The 10097-nt window shown below is 58.8% G+C and overlaps 2 protein-coding genes and 1 pseudogene across 5 annotated transcripts; 1 reads left to right on the forward strand and 2 right to left on the reverse strand.

The window, feature by feature from the left end:
• LOC101591580 overlaps window positions 1-2842 on the reverse strand; it is a 12932-nt pseudogene extending 10090 nt beyond the window's left edge.
• A 3437-nt stretch (window positions 2843-6279) lies between these two features.
• On the forward strand, window positions 6280-8068 carry Clic3 (chloride intracellular channel 3). 3 transcript variants are annotated; one of them, XM_023700340.1, is made up of 6 exons: window positions 6280-6343; window positions 6974-7083; window positions 7165-7290; window positions 7418-7524; window positions 7617-7792; window positions 7878-8068. In XM_023700340.1, the coding sequence occupies exons 1-6, from the start codon at window positions 6314-6316 to the stop codon at window positions 8034-8036; spliced, it is 708 nt and encodes a 235-aa protein (XP_023556108.1). In that variant the 5' UTR covers window positions 6280-6313; the 3' UTR covers window positions 8037-8068. The 3 variants fall into 3 exon arrangements, with proteins under 3 accessions (XP_023556108.1, XP_004640434.1, XP_023556109.1); XM_004640377.2 differs by having other exon boundaries at window positions 6288-6349; XM_023700341.1 differs by having other exon boundaries at window positions 6299-6339.
• Window positions 8069-8634: 566 nt separating this feature from the next.
• Paxx (PAXX, non-homologous end joining factor) lies at window positions 8635-10047 on the reverse strand. Of its 2 annotated transcripts, none has more exons than XM_023700342.1 (7): window positions 9859-10047; window positions 9728-9788; window positions 9567-9616; window positions 9287-9444; window positions 9124-9192; window positions 8888-8972; window positions 8635-8801 (listed from the first exon to the last, which is right to left on the reverse strand). In XM_023700342.1, exons 1-7 carry the CDS (start codon window positions 9978-9980, stop codon window positions 8762-8764), a joined length of 585 nt encoding a protein of 194 aa, XP_023556110.1. In that variant the 5' UTR covers window positions 9981-10047; the 3' UTR covers window positions 8635-8761. The 2 variants fall into 2 exon arrangements, with proteins under 2 accessions (XP_023556110.1, XP_004640566.1); XM_004640509.2 differs by having other exon boundaries at window positions 9287-9477; window positions 9859-10046.
• Between the last annotated feature and the right edge of the window lie 50 nt (window positions 10048-10097).

The following is a 10097-nucleotide window of genomic DNA, read 5'->3' on the forward strand; positions in this document are numbered from 1 at the left end:
GTACAGCAATTAACCACTAAGAAGAATATATGCAGTGTATTATTTGTTGAAAAATAAAAAAAAATAAAAAATAAAAAAAATGATTTTAGAATCTTCTTAAGGTCTTTAATGTACCCTAGGTGGATCAGAAAGGCTAGACGTTTACTCCAGTGCAGTCACTGTTTGGGAGAAGCACGAGTCCTGGACCAGGAATCTGGTCACGATGTTTTGGAACTGCATCCTTCAGAGTCTGAAGCACAACGCACACTGTGAAGGAAAAGAGTGCAGTCAAGAACCCATTTAAAAAACTAGGTGGAGGGCTGGTGAGATGGCTCAGTGGTCTAAAGCACATACTTAGAACAAGCTTAGCAAAGCACAGGGACCGCGGTTCAATCCCCCAGCGCCACATGCCAGCCAGAACGCCCCCTGGTGGGCTGAGCCCTGGTGGGCTGAGCTGGCCACACACATAAAATAAATAAATAGATTAATTAATTAAAATAAAAACTAGGTGGAGGGGGCCAGGGAGATGGATTCCTGGTCCTGGCAAGTGCAAGGGGTGAACTAGGTGGAAGAGAGAGGCTGGAGCCTTCTCCCTGAGCGCCCGTCTGACGGGCTTTCCTTTGTAGGCAATTTGTTTCTTTTCTCTTACAGCTTTTAATACTCTGTTCTTGTGTTGAATTTCCTTTTTAAATATTTTTTCAGACAGGTTCTCACAGTGTAATTTAGATTGGCCTTGAGCCCACTATGTAGCCCAGGCTGCCCTCAAACTGGTAGTAATCCTCCTACCTCGGCCTCCCTCATGCTGGGATTGCAGGCTTGTGTCACCACACCTGGAATTTCTGAAATCTGGACTATTACATGTCTTGGTATAGGTGTTTTTACCATAAATAATTATATATATATTCTTTCCATTCTTGGAAAAATTTGTGCAGTTATTTTTTTTTTTTTTCCAGAACCGGGGATTGAACTCAAGATCCTGCACTTGCCAGGCAAGCACTTATTCTACTGAGCCATCTCCCCGGCCCTGGAGTTGAATCTTGCCTATGTGTCTTTTCACTTTCTATTTTTTAAGTTTAATTCTTTGGTTGATGCTTGTAAACTGCATGTGGCAGGTGGCTTTGTTGCTAGTATTCAGACCTCTGAGGACCAGATTACTGCTTACAGGTTTCATCCGCGTGTAGCTGGCTTTTGAGCTTTGAGTCTGCTGCGAGGTCCTACTTCATCAGTTTATCGGGATGAGAAGCTGCTGCTTATGCTGCCGAGCTATGTCCCGGCTCGTGGGCCTGATTCTTTAGCACCGACCTGTCGGGTTCTTTATGACTCTCAGGCAGTCCCCTCTTGGTATACCAGAAACGACAACTGCTTAGCACAAGGATGTCACTTTGAGTAGCACACCAGCAGACAGTAGCATCAAGGGGCCCACAGGACAGTTCAGCAGGCTAAAGCACCTGCTTAGGCAAGCGCAGGGACTGCAGGGACTGTGGTTGGATCCCTGGCACCACATGCCCTGCCAGCCCCACACCCAGGGTGGGCTGAGCCAGCCACAGAGTCCAGGCGGCCTGGATCCCCTGTGCCACGTGCTATGCAGGTCTCAGGTGCCAAGCTGGCCACCAAAACCAGGTGTGATGGTGCACGCCTGTAATCCCAGCGCTCGAGAGACTGAAAACAGGAGAATCGCTACAAGTCTGAGCTGTGTAGGGAGACCCTGTACCAAACAAACAAACAAATAAATGAATTTAAAAAAAAAAAGAAAAGAAAAGAAAATTGTTTAAAGTATGGGCTGGGTGCACCTGCAATCCCAGCATTCAGGAGGCTGAGGCAAGAAAATCATTGTGAGTTCAAGACCAGTCTGGGCTACAAAGTGAGCTCAAAGCCAGCCCAATGTGCACAGCGAGACCCTGCCTCAAAAAGACAAAAAATTGTTTACAATAATTTGCCCTCAAAATGCTGATTTTACCCTCAGAGGAAAATATTTAAGAGGGCCAGTCAGATAACTCAGTGGATTAAAGCCCCTGCTTAGGCAGAGGCAGGGACCAGGGTTTGAGTCCTGGAGTGTGGTGCTGGCCCTGACCCCAGGGCACGCTGAGCCGGCAACGGAGACCTGGCGTGGTGGCACGCCTGTAATCCCAGCGCTCGAGAGACTGAAAACAGGAGAATCGCTACAAGTCTGAGCTGTGTAGGGAGACCCTGAGGACCTCGTACTAAATACATTTTCTTTGAAGGAAAAAAATATTTAAAAGGGATTATGGTTTTAAAAAATAGAGAAATATAAGAAAAAGAAGGGACTAGTGGGCCGGGGAGATAGTTCAGTGGAATAAGCGCTTCCCTGGCAAGCGCAAGGGCCTGAGTTCAATCCCAGGTTCCACAAAAAAAAAAAAAAAAAGAAGGGACTAGAAGCAGGGATAGAGGAAGGAAGATCATGTAGACTTTGGGAAACTGGTGAAGAAGACAGGAAAGAAAGAGAGAAGGAAAAGATAAAAACAGGAACAGAGCAGAAGCAGAACAACAAAAATAGAAATAATGTTCACACTCATATAAACAACGAAGAAAAAAAAAAGTTCACTTCACCATGTGTCTGCTATTGCCGGTAGACAGAGTGACAGAGAGGCAGACGGAGCCCACAGCCGTGCGGACTAATCCCAGAAAGTGGCGGTGGGTGCCCTGCGGGCAGCCGGCTGCAGAGCACCTTGGGCAGCCTGCACGTCAGTGCCCCCGAAGTTGGGGCTTCTGCCGGCCTGAACCCTGCTCCCCGCCAGGTTGAATTCTCCATCTCGCCCTCACACTGAGCTGCGAGGTAGGTGCTCAGCTGGCTCCTCTCCAAGGTGGCTCCCAGCAGGGCTGTGCCCCCGTCACAAGGCTCCATCTTTACCCTCCACTTTGGAGCGAGGGTCTCTCCATACAACCATGAGGGAACATTTTGGGGCCATCTTTGGAAACAGGTCTGAGGCTGGGGTCACTGCTAGGTGATAGATTTTTTCAGGTGCCTGGTGCAGCAGAGAAACAGACAGAAGAAAAAAGGGACAGGGGCTTTATCATCTTGGAGGACAGGGAGAGAATCTGGGGAAGATGAGGGATTCTCTGGAGATGGACAAAGGGAGGCTGAGGCTTTCGGGGCCCTTTGCCAGGGGCGGGGTTTGGAGGGGATGTTAGGATACACCTGAGGGAGCTGCCTGGGGTCTTCCCTGAGGCGGCAGGAAGGGTGAAAGGAAACTGCACCCTGGGCTGAGTTGGAGAAGGAGCGGGAGGTGGTCCTGGGGAAGATGGGCTTTTGTTTTAAGGGCTTCAGCCACATTAGATGACCACTATGATGATTCAGCAATTCATACCAGGGCCAGAACCTGTCACTAAGTGCTCAGGGGACAGAGCTCTGCTGGGGACAGCACCCAGCAGCGGCAGGTCCTCCACCTAGAAGATCTGTGTCTCCCTAAGGAAAGGCACCCTTAAAAGGTCTCAGGAAAAAAAAAAAAAAAAATTCTCAGGGCCTGGAGCAGTGACACCCAGCTGAGGCAGGCTAGGCAGGAAGATCCCAAGTTTGAGGCCTGCCTGGGCAACTTAGCAAGACCCCTCCAAAAAAAAATAGATGAAAAGGGCAGTGGGGGGAGGTTGGTAGGGGATCAACTGCCGGCATGTGTGAGGTTCTGGGTTCGATCCTCAGCACTACAAGGAGGGGAAGGAAGAGAAAGAGACACGAGGAAAGGGAAGCCCTTGCCAAGTGAATAGAAACTCCGAGGAAGGCCGCCTGGGAGCGGACCTCCAAGGCAGCGGTGAAGCTCGGCCAGCAGCCCCCAGAGGGCACTGGGCCCTGCAGGGCCGGAGAGGCTGCAGGACGGCCCTTCCCACCCAGATAGGCTGTGGGTGCCATCGAGGTTGGGGCGGTGAATTCCTGTCCTGGCATCCTTCGCCTTGTACTCCCGAGTCACCTCAGCCCGTCCTGGTGCCTTTGAATGTTCGCTCTGAACATGGATGGAAAAGCCACATGGTGTGGGGAACAGCAATCGGGAGCTGCATATGCTCTGGGGTCACTGGCAGGTGGCTTCGGAACAGGGTCACAGGTGCACACGGATGACGCTTCCCTCCATTTCCTGACCCCTCCCTGCTGTGTATCCCTTCCCTGTGGCCAGCACATAGCATAACACAGTCACAGCTACATACTCCGTTGTGGTCTGAGGTCAGACCTCAGTGACCAGGGGCGACGGGCTGACTCCCCTGAGCATCCCAAGAAGGTGTCGTAGGCCCATGCCAGCTTCCCAGGTTTCGGCCAGTCTCGGGAACTCTGGCCTGTGGACACACGGCCTGTGGCTCCGTGATGTCCTCCATATCCCTCTGCATCTCTGCAGGCTTTGCTCATTCAGGGCAAGCAGGTACCCGCCCCAGGACTCCCGGGCTCCCTGCTCATAAGGCCGCATCATACAGAGGCCGCCTCAGCACTGACAACCAGGCCACCCTGTACCTGTCACGATGTGAAGTCCTGAGGCCAGAACTCCAGTGTCGAGACTCGTGGGAGGCAATCAGCCAGCAGTGCTTAGATGCCCACCCACGGTAGGCATGAGTGACCATCACTCTGTCGCCTGCCCAGGACACACCAGGAGCCTCCCCTGGGCAGGAAGAGCAGTGGCCAGGGTTTGCTGTCAGTGGAGCAGCAGGCACCAATGCTGCAGCAGGGATGCTCCAGGCCAGCCAGGTAGCTGGGATACAGGGTGGCACATACAGTGACAATGCACGGACGGACCACAGCCACAGGACAGGGTGACCATGGATCTGCTGGCTGCCGTGATGGGGCAGGTCCCCGCCCCCTCTTTTTGTAGTACCAGGAGTGGGTCCGGGAGGTGCTTCACCACTGAGCTCCCTCCCAGTCCCTTTTAGAACTTGGTTCGAATTTTGGGACCGTCTTGCTAAGTGGCTATGTAGCCCAGGTGGGCTCCAACTTGTGACCCCCTCCCTCAGCTTCCCAGAGTGTGGGCAAGAGGCCTGCCCCATTATGCCCAGCCCTTATCACACTTCAGCTTCTTGAGACCCGCATGAGATGAGGCACCAGGCACTGCTGCTGTGCGCTTTCTGTCTGAGCCATCTGTGTCTCCTGTTCCTACCTGCTTTCCTTGGGGACTTGTGCAGGTGCCTCATCTGCCGGCACATGTGGAGGCCTCTGGGCTTCTCCCTGGTGGCAGTTTGCCTCCCAGGGACACTGGAAACCAGTGCTGGGGTCCCTGACTGCAGCTGAAATTCTGACCCTGGGAGCTCAGGTAGACAAGAGATGGAGGAGAAACTCGACTTCCAGGGAGAAGCAGAGGTAAGGGTGGTAGAGCCACACATGGCCAGTGTCCAAGACTCGTGAGGAGGCTGGTGTCTCAGGGAGCCTGACCAGGATGGGGATCGGGGAGGGGTCAGCCAGGGCACTGTGGGGTCTTGACCAGCTTGAACCTGACCCAGGGAGGACAAGGTGGCCATGCTGGTCCCTCATGTGACCAATGGATAGTACCAGGCCTCTGTTGGCACCCTGGGCCCACAAAAACCCCTGGTGGCTGGGTGGACACCTGGACATCCACAGGGAGTGCCAAGCTGCAGGCCCCAGTGGCAGAAGAGCCTGGCCAATGGTAGGTAGAGATCTGGATGAGCCACCTGCTGTGCCTTCCCAGCTAGCCCAGGCCCAGCATGGTGGCCTCTACCCCTCCCTAAAGTTGGCAGGTTGGACCCCTGCCTGAGCCCATGTGAACTCCAGTGCCGGCTTATCTGCCACAGAGGCTCATGAGGAATGTGGGCCACCCAGGGAAGGGCTCACTTGACAGCCAAGCAGGAGGGGCATCTCTTCCTGGTGGGCTTCATTGTGGCCATGTCCTGTGGTGGTGCTGAAGGAGACACTGAACTAGGGGCCAGGCTGGGCACTTCTTACCTACCTACCCCTGGCCTTTTTGAGCTGGGCCCTTATCACATGGCATAGGCTGCAGGGAGGCCATAGTACGGGGCCTGAACTGGGGCCCTAGGGGTGTCCTGACCGATGCCACCCCCATGACCCTTGGGCCAAGCTCTCCCGGCTTCTCACCTGCCAGCACCCATAGGTGCTCCCAGTGCTCACTCAGGCCTCAGTCTAGGTGCAGCAAGACCAGACCATCTCCAGCTTGCCTCCATGACACAGGGTTCACTGTCACGCCAGGACACTTTGGGCTCAGGCTCCTTACATCCCACAGTCAGCTATGTGGGTTGGACTGGCTCATCTGCCTGCCTGGGTGGCTCCAGGGGGCGGGGCCCAGGCTAGCCTGGGCGGGGTGCCCAGGGAGGCTTAAAGAGCTCCAAGTCCCCACCCTGTGCCCCACACCAGGTCGGAGAGCTGAGCTCTACCATGGCCGAATCCGCCAAGCTGCAGCTGTTTGTAAAGGTTCTGGGGCCAGCTGGGCTGGGGGAGGAGCTGGGTGGTGGGTCTGAGCCCCTTCTCCTGCAGTGGGTGTTGGCAGACCCACTGAGCCCAGGCAAAGGGTGACAGTCCTGGGCAGTCACTCCAAGAAGGTGTGGGCAGCTCAGTCCTGCGCCAGCCGGCTCTCCTGGAGGACAGTCCCTTGGTGGGGAGGTGGCAGCCAGTACCAGGGCCAAGCATATCCCACTCTCAGGTCAGTGTCCACATCTGTGTTTGGGAGCTGCCAGGCCTTGGTCCCTTATCACCCCAGAGCTGGGAGAGCTGTGTACTCCCAGCCACAGTGCCCAGCTTGGGGGGCAAATCACTGAAAAAAACACCTGGCTAGGCCCTACAGCAGCCTACCGAGGGGCCTAGTGCCCCAGGGCTTGGCCTGTGCCCAAGCTCTGAGATAAGTCCCAGGAGGCAGTTCCCCACTGCCCACCCCCTCCCTTCCTCCAAGGCTCCAAGTCAAGGGCTCTCACTGAGTCCTGGGACAAGCTGAGCCCAGCTACGCCAGTCCCCCAGCAGCAAGAGGCAGGGGCCCACCCAGCCAGGCAGCAGGATTTCAAGATCTGCTCTCAGCCCCACTTGCCTGCTCTGCTTGCCCAGGCCAGTGAGGACGGAGAGAGCATTGGGCATTGTCCATCCTGCCAGCGGCTCTTCATGGTCCTCCTTCTCAAGGGGGTACCCTTCACCCTCACCACCGTGGACACGCGCAGGTGAGACCCAGCCTACCCCTAACCCCCCCTCCCCGCCCAATCACCTGGGGCTGCCACTTCCCTTCCACCTGGTGCCTACAGGGCGCTGGACGTGCTGAAGGACTTCGCGCCTGGCTCACAGCTGCCCATCCTGCTTTATGATGGGGATGCCAAGACCGACACGCTGCAGATTGAGGAATTCCTGGAGGAGACGCTGGGGCCGCCCAAGTGAGACACACGGGGGGGGGGGAACAGGTGGGGTCCCGGGAGGTAGCCTTAGGTCAGAGCCGGGACGTGGCACTAAGGGGGTGTGCGCAGAGGTCCAGCCAGGTCCCTCATGCCCACCACCTCACAGCTTCCCCAGCTTGGCGCCGCGGTACCGTGAGTCCAACATGGCTGGCAACGACGTCTTCCACAAGTTTTCCGCGTTCATCAAGAACCCCGCGCCCGCGCAGGACAACGGTGAGGCTCGGGCCGTGCGGGGCAGGGCGCGCTGGGATCCAGTCCTGCCCTAGCTCTGCCCAGGGCCCGTCCTGACCGTGCGTCGCCCCCAGCCCTGCACCAGCAGTTACTGCGCGCGCTCGCCAAGCTGGACAGCTACCTGCGCTCTCCGCTGGAGCACGAGCTGGCGCAGGATCCACAGCTGCCGGAGTCGCGCCGCCGCTTCCTGGACGGGGACCAGCTCACGCTGGCCGACTGCGGGCTGCTGCCCAAGCTGCACATAGTGGACGTGAGCACCGGCTGGGGCTGGCGGGGAGCGGGACGGGGCGAGGAGGCGGCGTGGGGCGAGGCCCTGACGGCCCGCGTCCCTGCAGACCGTGTGCGCGCACTTCCGCCGGGCGCCCATCCCAGCTGAGCTGCGCGCGGTGAGACGCTACCTGGACTGCGCGCTACAGGAGAAGGAATTCAAGTACACGTGTCCGCACCGCGCCGAGATCTTGGCCGCCTACCGGCCCGCCGTGCAACCCCGATAGCGCCTGTCCGCTCCCTTTATAAAGGCTCTCTGACCTCAATGAGCGTGTTCTGACATTCAGGGGCAAGAGGCCCGGGTTACTGCCACCTCGCGCCCACAGTGGCCGCTCAGGTCAAGATGACATCAATGAGGCTGCCGGGAGCCCAGGGGCAGGGCGCGGCACAGCCTCCCACGCGGAGCCCGCCAGAGGCCAGGGTGCCCAGCACAGAAGCCAGGAGGCGAGGCCCCGGTATCTGGGGGACTGGATTGGGCTCCCAAACCAGTCAGGCCGGGCAGGGCGGGGCTCACGGAATGTCCAGGCAGGGTGGGAATCAAAGCCCTTGAGTGTGGACAAGTGGGTGTGGTAGGCCCACATTCCTGGGCTGCAGGCTGCACCAGCCTCCTCCCAGCAGGGTCCCAAGGGCAGGAGTGGTCTGGGTCCTGCCAGGGCGGGGCCTAGAAGGGTGCAGCAGAGTTCCAAGCCCCGGGTGCCCTGGCCCTCCCTGCTGGGTGAGTCTGACCAGTCTGGAGCCTCCCCCAGGAGAGGGGAGCCCTGAGTGCCAGCTCACATCCTGGGCCCGCCCACTGCCCTCTCTCCCGGCTAATCCCAAACCAGAGCCTCCACCTGACAGCTATTTATTTGATGGCTAAGAAAGACAAGGGACCAGCAGCACAGCTGGGTGAGCCGTGGGGGTAGTGCTCTCTCCCATGCAGACTCCTTGAAAGGCCTGGTGTCTTGCCTTCCCTTCAGGGCTCATCAAAGTCCACGCCACCAGCTGGTTTCTTGCTGGGAGGAAAAAAAGAGGAGCAGTGTGGAGGGAGAGTGACAGAAGCGGCGGGTGGCCACACGGGCAGGGCCAGAGTGGCAGGTACCTCTTGAAGCCAGGGTTGATGAGAGACTCCCCTGGACACCGTCTCCTGACCCCAGCTCCAGGGCCGCCTCGCTGGGGATCCGGGTCTGGGGAAACAGGAAGGGGGATTCCTGGACTCAGGAGCACCCTGACACACCCCTCCACGTAGACAAGGCCTCTCTGGAGCTGGAGGCTAATGTGGGGTGCAAAGCTCCAGAGGAGAGGACAGAGCCAGCCCACCCCTGACTCACGTCTTACCTGGTAAGAAGAGTGGGGGCCCTGCCGGCCGGGGGCTCTTCCTGGGGCTGGTAGCTGTCTGTTCCACAGCTGGGGAGAAAGTGGAGGCACCACGCTCACTGCCAGGAGGGCAGCACACCTGGGCAGGGGCCAGCGAGGGTGCAGGCGCCTTGGGCCACCCTACCTGCCAGGCGCTGCTCCAGGTTGCACACTCGCCCTGCCAGACTCAGGGTCAGCGCCTGCAGCCTGGGGACTGCCTCAGGGCCGGGCACCTTGGAGAGGTCAAAGGTCAGCGTCGAAGGCGGTCCAGAGAGGGTCAGGGACGCGCTGTCCTCCCGCAGGCTGAAGGCAACGGCTTGCTGCTGGCAGGCGATCCTGGGGAGCCAGCTGGGTGCTCGTCCCCTGGGCCCGGCCGCCCGTCCCCGCTCTCCCATCCCACCCCATCTCCTTGGGCCAGGGCTCACCTGAACCGCGCGGCGAGGTCCTCGTCCGCACCCAGGCCGCCGCGGGCTCTCTGCGGGCACAGCCCCCCCCCCCCGTCAGTAGCCGTCCGGGGCCCAACGCCCGCGGGGTCGTCCCAAACCCTCGCGCCCCCGGACGCCCGAGACCCCGGGCGGGTACGCACGCGCGCAGCCTCGCTGTCAGGCGGAACGTTGGCGCTCCAGAGCTCCACACCGTTCGTCACGCTGGGGATAGGGGGCGTCAAGCGCAGCCGCTGCGGTGCGCGCCCATCCCACCCGGACCCCACTCACTCACTGGAGGTGGAAGACACCTTGGTCCCCAGTTTCTGGCTCGCAGTAGCACACGAAGCGGGGAGGCTCCGGGCCGGGAGGCAGGGTGCATAGCGGCGGCGACAGTGGCGGCGGAGGCGGGACCATGATGACAGCTCCGCGCGCGGGCCCGAGTCCCCCGCCAGGCCCAGCGCGCCTGCGCAGAAGGCCGACCCGGGCCGGGGCGGGCGGGACGTGGGCTTAGGGCGCCTGCGCGGGACCGGG

Source organism: Octodon degus, unplaced genomic scaffold (assembly GCF_000260255.1).
Source record: "Octodon degus isolate 3935 unplaced genomic scaffold, OctDeg1.0 scaffold00123, whole genome shotgun sequence".
Lineage (NCBI taxonomy): Eukaryota > Metazoa > Chordata > Mammalia > Rodentia > Octodontidae > Octodon > Octodon degus.

Coding starts and splice junctions, on each gene's coding strand:
- Paxx (XM_004640509.2), bottom strand. CDS start 9,980: ATGGTCCCGCCTCCGCCGCCACTGTCGCCGCCGCTATGCACCCTGCCT. Junction 9,617..9,727: donor CTGACAGCGAGGCTGCGCGC/GTGCGTACCCGC, acceptor CTGTGCCCGCAG/AGAGCCCGCGGCGGCCTGGG. Junction 9,193..9,286: donor CCTGGAGCAGCGCCTGGCAG/GTAGGGTGGCCC, acceptor CTTTCTCCCCAG/CTGTGGAACAGACAGCTACC.
- Clic3 (XM_004640377.2), top strand. CDS start 6,314: ATGGCCGAATCCGCCAAGCTGCAGCTGTTTGTAAAG. Junction 7,525..7,616: donor CGCGCCCGCGCAGGACAACG/GTGAGGCTCGGG, acceptor CGTCGCCCCCAG/CCCTGCACCAGCAGTTACTG. Junction 7,793..7,877: donor CCAAGCTGCACATAGTGGAC/GTGAGCACCGGC, acceptor GCGTCCCTGCAG/ACCGTGTGCGCGCACTTCCG.